We start from the raw sequence: 9,219 nt of genomic DNA, 5'->3' as shown, positions 1-9,219 counted from the left end.
AACTAATTAGCTTCTATCTTTACCTAGTTCAATTATGCTTTGAAAGTGAAAGATAAAAGGTTGCAATGCATAGCTGCTCCAGATTCTGGCTGCTTTAGTTTTTATAAACCATGTTTTAGTGGTCTAAAACTACTTTAAACCTCAAGCTAAATTCAGGAAAATATTGCAAACCCATGTAAATAATAGTCATTGCTGAATTATAGCTCTTGAGTTCTGTATAAACTGCTTCATCACTTTGCAAGTTTTTACTGAAAATTTATTTTGGTCTTTGCTTTCTAATAAATGGTAAGACTAATATGCAAGAGTAGTAGTGCAAGCTGGTAATTTGTATATTAGCTGCTCTCCAATAACTAGGCCAACAAAGTAGAAAAGGCCATTGTGTACAATGTGACTTTAAATATTCCAAAAAATAACCAACGTTCTGTTAACAGGTATAGCTGTTGTAATTTTTAGCTTTTACACTAGATGGTGACAGACTGCTTCAATGTGTTAGCTTCTAGAAGCAGTTATGCAGTTTAGATGATAAAGTTTATTAATAGTTTCAGCAAATTATATGCTAATACGTTTTTTTCGTTACACTAAGAATATCCAGATTTTATGTAATATGCACATACAGCAAAATATGATTCTTGTTGAAAATGATAAGCATACAGTCAGTTAATTTTTTAATATTTTATTTTGTTTCATTAAAATTAAATGTCCTCATTAAAATTGTAATGCACATTTCACATGCTGGTGAAAAGATAAAACCATAATAATAATCCTTCTTGCAGGCAAACTCTAGAGGATTATGTTGTTAATAGTAACTGCTGATTTTTTCTGTTTCACAACTATTCTCAAATATATACTGTACAAGTAACTGATGCTCAATACATATTTATTTCACAATATACATACACAATAAAATAAAATAAAATAAAATAAAATGTCTGCATTGTAATCAAGCAAGGCACTCAAAATATTTATTTGGTTGTGTGTTTAATACACATAGACCCTCATTCTTACATAACTAAACATCTATTCTATGTACATTTTCAATGTTTATAATCTCCAGTTTTAGTGGAGAGAAAAAAAGCTGACAATACAGTTTCACAGCACACATTATGTGCAATAATCAAGAAAGCCCCATTGTCCCAAAGTCATGTTATATTACTTTATAAACATTGTCATAAATCAGCTCAAATAGCAGATTAGATATTACGCATGACAAAAGCCATTGTTTTCAATGCAAACCAAAAAACATAACAATCCAAAAGAGTTAGATAGCACAGACAATGCCTGTCTCATCTTTAAAGAATAATTTTAAAGGTACTGTCTCTTATGAGAAATGTAAGACTGTGGCATTTATGAAAAGTGGATCACAGAAGAGTTACTGTGCCTCTTGCAGCTATCAATCTGAAATATGATTGGCTCCTTCGAGCAGAAATCTCAATTTTTACTATGCTTTGACTTTTATAAAATGAGCCTCTTTGTTTGCATAATCCCATTTAAAAAAATAAAATAAACATATAATTTCCTATTTGATAAGGCAGGCAAAAAGTAGTGTGGTAATCCATATATTTCATTTTTTATACAGTAATCTGCAATTTGATTGCCTGATGAGGGTTATGCTCTTCACCATACTTTGCTACACTGCCTTGAATAAGTACAAACGCATACCAGACCATGAACCATTTTCAGCTGTTGAACAACTACAAGTCCCATGCTTTACTAGCTATTGGCAAGGTTTGAGATCCTGCAGTCCCCTAGCTGTTGAGACATGACAAGCATCAACATGTCATTGATGATAGGGCTTGGTAAACAGACCAGGCATGCCTTGCTAGGAGGAGTTTGGTCTTAAAATAACCCTTACGCAAATGAGAGGCTAAATGTTCCAGCATTCGGTGTCAGCTACTGACATACAAGGCCTGCTGGGATATGTAGTTGTTCACCAGCTGGATACCCACCTGCTTGCGCAATTTTATCCTTTATGATGACCTGCATTCTACTAGTTTCCTAAAGCTTTTTCTAAAATTGTCATCTAGGAAAGCATAGAGAAATGGATTCAGGCAGCTGTTGGCATAGCTCAGGCTGGTGATAAACAAGGAAATACCTATAACTAAAGGAGTCTGTGGGATATCAGTGGTTAAGGCCACCACAGTGCTAAGATGATATGGAGTCCAACAGAACAAGCACACAGCCAAAATGATGGCAACCATAAATGTCACTTTTTTCTTGGCTTTGTCTAAAGCTTTTGCATTGGTGTTTAGACGCATCCTTCTCAATTTGTAAAGCATCATGGAATATAAAATGCAAATTGTAGACACAGGGATAGCAAAACCCATAATGAGAGTATAGATCCTGCTCATCTGCCACCACAAGCCCTCAGGGTTAGGAAAAACAAAGAGACACTGCAATCGACCATGCTCTTGGTGAATCTTGGCAAAAACAACAAATGGTAAAATAATTATGGTCACAAAGCTCCAGACACACAGGCTGACTATCTTAGCAGCCCTATAGGTGCGAAAGGAGAGTTTTTTAGATTCTACAGTTGCCACAACCACAAGGTATCTGTCAATGCTCATGACAGTCAGGAAGTAGATGCTAGAAAATGTATTGTACTCATCAATGGAGATAATTAGTTTACACATAAATTCTCCAAAGGGCCACTGCAGCAGCAAGTAATCAATTATATTAATAGGCAGCACCAGCGTGAAGAGTTCATCAGCAATAGCCAAGTTCAGGATAAACATGTTGGTAACCGATTTCATTTTGGGAGCCTTGAGAATAACATAGATAACAGCTGTGTTCCCAGTTAATCCAACTGCACAAATAATGGAATAGATGATGGGCAATGCCAGATAAAAGTTGGGAATGACTTGAGGGGTCGATCCATTCAACCACTCTGGATTTCTTGAGGAATTAGATAACAAATCCATGGATATGTTTTCCATATTTCAAACTGGAAAAAAGCATGAGCTGGTTAGTTGCTTGTCTTTATTTATGTTTATGCACTAACACACAGCTAATATATTAATTTCTGTTTCAGACAACATTCAAGTTTATTATCTGTGATGTCTTCTGAATATAGTAATGCAATCATGCTAATATTATATTATGACATTGTTATGGAGTAAAGAAAAGCAACGTGACTACGCAGAACTGCTGCGAACCATGTAGATCAACTCCACTAACACTTTATTATAAAAGTATTTATGTTCAGTTAAAATGAGTTTTGAAACCTGCTAAACTCAATAAAAATAATTTAAGCTAAATGCTACCAGTCATGATTATGCAGTCAATGTAAATATTTTTACCTTAATGCTTTTCTTCTTTGCCACTTTGTATTTCTTTCCGACTGCAGATGTCTTGTGGCTGCATTAGGCAGAAAGGAGCTGAAACGCTGAGCAGAGAGAAGCTTCAAGCTGAATTTCTGATCTGTCGAGCTCTCTGCTTCTTTCCATGGCAGTGGAGTGCTGAAGAACAGCTCCCTCCCATCCTTTCTCCCCTTTTGCCAATCTTTGTGCACATTATTACACTGAAATGGCCCCAATCTCTCACATTGTAACCACTGGTGTACAGCTTATAACACCCAGAGCTCTACTTATTTTATATTTCAAATAAACAATTCCAGTTCCAGTATATTTACCTAGTACAAAGGTTATTTTTTTCTAATACAGCTCTATATTACCACCATAGAAAGGGGACTCATCCTAATAAATGTAAATACTGCAGCATTTTCTGTTTCACTTCAAAAACGATAGTACTCTTTTATTATTACACCACTAGTACTAATGCTAGAGTAATAATACATACTAGTACTTTAGTATCTATACATTTGTTCACTTATTTAAAATAATTCTTCTTAATTGCACAGTCACACATTTTGTTAGTTTACTTAAAATGTATGTACTTTACAAAACACTGAAAAACGTTCAATTTGCTGATATACAAAATATAAATAATAGGGTTAATTTAAAAAAAAATGTGAAAAAACTTCCCAAAGTGGATTGGTGACATAAATAATAGAGTTAATTTAATAAAGTAGTGAAAGGTCCCATGTGCATTGGAATTAAGATATGGAGGAAATTAAAAAAAGGAGAAAATATGGATTTGCTTTGCCCGATATGGTATGATTAATGTGACTTTAGCTGTGTTTTATTAACTACGATAAGTGAATACTCCTTAGTGAATGAAGCTCATCACTTTTTACACTAATCCCCTCCTCCCAATTATTTATGTTGATCATCCTATTATATTCTATATTTGTCCTATTCTTTCATATCTGTACAAACGATGTGTGTTTCATTAAAAAAAATGGGAATACTTGTCACTTGCTACCTAAAATAACTGCTACTTGTTATTTTTATTTAATTATAGCCAGTGCTAGTGATATATTCTACCAAAAGAGAAGCTCCAGACAAATCAAGTTAGTGAACTTTTAATAGTATCTATAAAGTGACTGCCATTGTGCTAAAATCTAAAATCTACTTAGTGCTCCATTAAAATTAGCAGAGAAGATGCTATAAAATTGTTATAAGTTTTTCTACTTTCTTACTCATATTTAATCATCCAATTTAGTAGAGTGGAACAGAATACTTCTAATTAGAACAGTAACTGTGTACACATTGTATGCAGTCCTCCAGACAGAGCAACCTAAAAAATCAGGAGGAAAGGGAGGGCACCAGAGATAATCTTAGGTAAGCTAGAACAAAGTAGGTGGATTTAGAAATACTTGGTACATACTTTCAAACAAGCCAATACTTGCCAGTATGATTTTTTTGGTGAACGTTGTGATGCATTGTCCTTCCTCCTCTTGGGCTATTAGTGTGCACTCCTGTACACATGATGTAGCTCAGAATTGTATTGTTACTGGATTGTATCTTTTAAATTGCATCTCCACCTTTCTGAAAAATGTATTATTTGGGGAAAAAAAGCAATAAAAATTCTTGAAAACACGGGGGCCTTTCACATGAGTGTTCTGATCAAATCTCCCTTTCAGTTTTTCAGGTGGATTTAATGGGAAGCTCAGTGTTAAGCTATGGGCAGGTACATGCGTCACGTTATAATCATTTACCTTCAAGCTCATCACTTTCCATTTTTTCAGACCTTAATGTGATGGATAGGAGGTAAAAGGATGTAAACAGATGGTTGTCTATTTACATCCACCTGCCCCTAGACCTAACATGGGTTTGTTTGTCTTCAGTCACAAGTGGTAGCTTGGCATTCCTAATGCAAGGATGTGGTCCCTGCATTGTACTTACTGATGTCAGAGTACCTGCAACCACTTGAAGATTTTAGAGAAGAGGTTGGATGGGTAGAACACTTAGCTTGTAGGTAGCCTACAGGAATGGTGTATTAGGTAAGTAAAAGTCATTTTTACTGGTAACCTAGAAATACTGTAAATGAGCATTTAACTTTTGCAATGCAGGGAAGAACATCACTGCAGGAGAGTATTTTGTTTTCTTCAGAGTTCAGCTTTAGCCAAAATACTGCTGCCTTCTTCTTGATATTATAGGTTTAGAGGATTTTGGAAAAGGTATGTTTAAAGTGACCTTGTCATTTTGGGATCTAAACTAAAGTAAAGCCATCTTGTAAAGTAAAATGCTGTATGCTTAACTATCCAGTGGACCATGTCTTACGATTCCGAAACATAGCAGACCTATTCCACTGCAGGTACCCAACATAGAAATACTTACACCCTTTCCATGCACTGGATTTTCTCCTGATGGCTGCCATGTTCTGTAGTGATGTAGGAGTCAATGGGAGGGACCAGAAAGTGAGGATTGGGCATTCATCACACTTGGAAGCTTACCTGCAGTGACCGGTAATAAGTATATGGGATCTTCTGTTACAGAATAATTTTAAGATCTACTTTAGTCCTGCCTGATTTTGTGTTTGTGCCTTTGCTGAATCACTAATGGAAGAGAGCTTGATCAGTCTGGTTCCACTGTCTTTAGGAATTTCAACTGGCACTAAAAGGACACCATGTAAGGGTAAAGGAATAAGAGGTAATATTTAACTTATTCCTCCCCTGGTCGGCTTCCTCCACATTGTGCAACTGGTCCTCTAAAACCTCTTCTGTTTGCAATCTAGCCAGTGGTTGGCAGTGGTTGCACACTTAAATCATCACACACAATGCAGGACCAATATTCCAAAAAAAAGTCTGTCTACAACCAACATGTCAGAGAGAAGAGGAAAGTGCCAGAAGCCTGCTTGAGTTAGGAATAAGCTAAGTATTCTATTGTCTCAAACATTTAACCCTGTCAGTGCCAGGGGGTCATCTGTATGGCTATTTTATTTTGATCTCTCAGCTTTTAGGAAAATAATTTAAAGCTGTCATAAGCAAAGTTAAAGGAGATTAACTATATGAAAGATGCATTAGCATAATGTGGAAAACAGGAATCAGTCGTTATAAAAGGACACTTAACCACATAACGACCGCTCACATTGCTGCTACCGCGGCAATGTGGCTCGTTATCGTCCAGCGACGTAGACCTACGTCGCTGGACTCCTCCCCTTGTGGGAGCGGCTCGCGCGTGCCGCCGGAGGCTCGCTCCCGCTGTATTCAGTCACAGCGGGAGTCGGGCCAAGGGAGGGGCGGCGGTGATCACCGCCGCTCTTCCCCGATCGTCGGGGAATCGAGTGTGGAGATCCGCCCACTTGTGTAAACAAAGCGGGCGGATCTCCTAAGTGACAGACAGGGTCAGATTGCAGGGTTCAGCATAGCTGAACCTGCGATCTGTCCTTGTGTCACTCAATCACCTCCCCCCACACATGTCAGTAAGCACCAGGCATACATTAACCCCCAAAAGTGTCACTGGTACCCCCAAAAGTGTCAAAAATGTCAGTCAAGGGTCCGATCTGTCCGCCGCAATGTCGCAGTCCCGCAAAAAAAATCGCAGATCGCCGCCATTACTCGTTAAAATAAAAAACACCAAAAATGACAGAAATCTTTCCCTTAGTTAGTAAACGCAATAACTTTTGCGCAAACCAATCAAAATACGCTTATTGCGATTTTTTTTTACCAAAAATGTGTAGCAGAAAACAAATTGGCCAAAAATGATAAAAAAATTTTGATTTTTACATTTTTTTGGGGGGAATTTCACATAAACAATTTGAAAAATATTGTTATTTTTTCAAAATTGTTGCTCTTTTTTTGTTTATAGCGCAAAAAGTAAAAATCGCACAGGTGATCAAATACCACCAAAAGAAAGCTCTGTTTGTGGGAAAAAAATTACGTAAATTTCGTTTGGGTACAGCGTTGCATGACCGTGCAATTGTCAGTTAAATTCACACAGTACCGAATCGCAAAAAATGGCCTGGACGTAAGACAGCAAAATCCTCCGGTGGTAAAGTGGTTAAAGACTATGTTTAGTTACATTTAAAAAATAAAAAATTTACAAAAGTAGACTACCCTTGTGCTGGTGGCTGCTGTCCTAGTTACAATTTTCCATCCTCTGCCCCCCTCAAAACCCAATCAGGTGTGACAACTATGCATGTCCTTTCCACCCCTCTCCTCTATTTATAAAACTGTACTATATCTATCATTAATGAAAAGAGCTCTATGAAAGAAGGATGAGTGGATAAAATAAAGGTCATAGAGCGCTTTTCATTAATGGACTCTATAGTAGGTGGTGCTGTGGCATTGTCTCGGGACAGGCGCGGAAGTGCAGAGAGATGCCGAGACAGAGAGATGCTGAAGCAGCGTGGTGTGTGTGGAGTGTGGGAGCAAGCTGCTAGAGTCTGATACTGCAGGAGACTGGGACTGTGCCCCCCCCCCCCTACTGAAAACGAGATAGGCGGCGGGAGACCAGGGGATTAGGAGAGGCAGCAGGCACTGAACCATGGACAGTTATGACTAGTGTTGAGCGAACACGGACTGTATTATTCGTGTTCGTACCGAATAATTGGATTTTTTGTACCCGAACACGGACACGGACACTTTACTGTATGTTCGGGTAAAAATCCGTGTTCGGTCGTTTTATTTCCGGGTTTTGCATGCTTTGGCGCTCTTTTCATGGCGGGCTTTCAACAGCCAATCAACAATCGTTTAACTGGTGTGCCTTAAGCCATCCCAGCCATGCCTGCAAATGTCTCAGTAGCTGTGATTGGCCGTCTGAAGCATGTGACCAAGTCTTTATAAGTTCGAGGCAGCCGCAGCGGCGTCATTATGCTGCTTAGATTCAGGGACAGAGCACACATCAACGTGCTGGCTGCTGATTAGGGAAAGATAGGCAGGAAAAAACCATTTGTGTCCGGATAGAATTGAGGGACAGGTCGGAGTGTTTAGGCAGGGCGAGTTGTAGGCATTTTAGGGATAGAGTCTGCTGAATTATAGGGTCAGTGTCTTCTACAAACTACAATCGATATTGCTGTGTGGGGGGTGGGGTCTGCACTCAATCCTGATCTACGATCTCTTCTCAATCCTGTTAGGGACAGAGTCTGCTGAATTTTAGGGAAACTGTGTTCTACAAACTACAATCGATATTGCTGTGTGGTGTGGGATTGGAGATAGGCAGGTGTCAGTGATCCACATCCATTTTTCTGTGTGTGAGCTGCAGTGAACACAATCTTTTTGGGCTGCAGTGAACACAATCTTTTTGGGCTGCAGTGAACACAATCTTTTTGGGCTGCAGTGAACACAATCTTTTTGGGCTGCAGTGAACACAATCTTTTTGGGGTGCAGTGAACAAAATCTTTTTGGGGTGCAGTGAACACAATCCTTTTTGGTGTGCAGTGAACACAATCTTTGTGGGGTGCAGTGAACAAAATCCTTTGTGGGGTGCAGTGAACACAATCTTTTTGGGGTGCAGTGAACAAAATCCTTTTTGGGGTGCAGTGAACAACATCCTTTTTGGGGTGCAGTGAACACAATCTTTTTGGGGTGCAGTGAACAAAATCCTTTGTGGGGTGCAGTGAACACAATCTTTTTGGGGTGCAGTGAACACAATCTTTTTGGGGTGGAGTGAACAACATCCTTTTTGGGGTGCAGTGAACAAAATCCTTTTTGGGGTGCAGTGAACAAAATCATTTTTGGGGTGCAGTGAACACAATCTTTTTGGGGTGCAGTGAACACAATCTTTGTGGGGTGCAGTGAACACAATCTTTTTGGGGTGGAGTGAACAACATCCTTTTTGGGGTGCAGTGAACAACATCCTTTTTGGGGTGCAGTGAACACAATCTTTTTGGGGTGCAGTGAACACAATCTTTGTGGGGTACAGTGAACAGAATCTTTGT

The 9,219-nt window shown here is 38.7% G+C and overlaps 1 protein-coding gene across 1 annotated transcript; it reads right to left on the bottom strand.

Annotated features, from left to right (window-relative positions):
• Positions 1 to 1,110: 1,110 nt before the first annotated feature.
• On the bottom strand, positions 1,111 to 3,456 carry NPBWR1 (neuropeptides B and W receptor 1). Its single transcript, XM_082257286.1, has 2 exons — positions 3,297 to 3,456; positions 1,111 to 2,941 (listed from the first exon to the last, which is right to left on the bottom strand). The coding sequence occupies exon 2, from the start codon at positions 2,931 to 2,933 to the stop codon at positions 1,968 to 1,970; it is 966 nt and encodes a 321-aa protein (XP_082113412.1). The 5' UTR covers positions 2,934 to 2,941; positions 3,297 to 3,456; the 3' UTR covers positions 1,111 to 1,967.
• Between the last annotated feature and the right edge of the window lie 5,763 nt (positions 3,457 to 9,219).

The sequence above is a fragment of the Pelophylax lessonae genome (assembly GCF_965119305.1).
Source record: "Pelophylax lessonae genome assembly, chromosome: 5".
NCBI classification, from domain to species: domain Eukaryota; kingdom Metazoa; phylum Chordata; class Amphibia; order Anura; family Ranidae; genus Pelophylax; species Pelophylax lessonae.
This window is presented reverse-complemented; position numbering and strand designations above follow the sequence as displayed.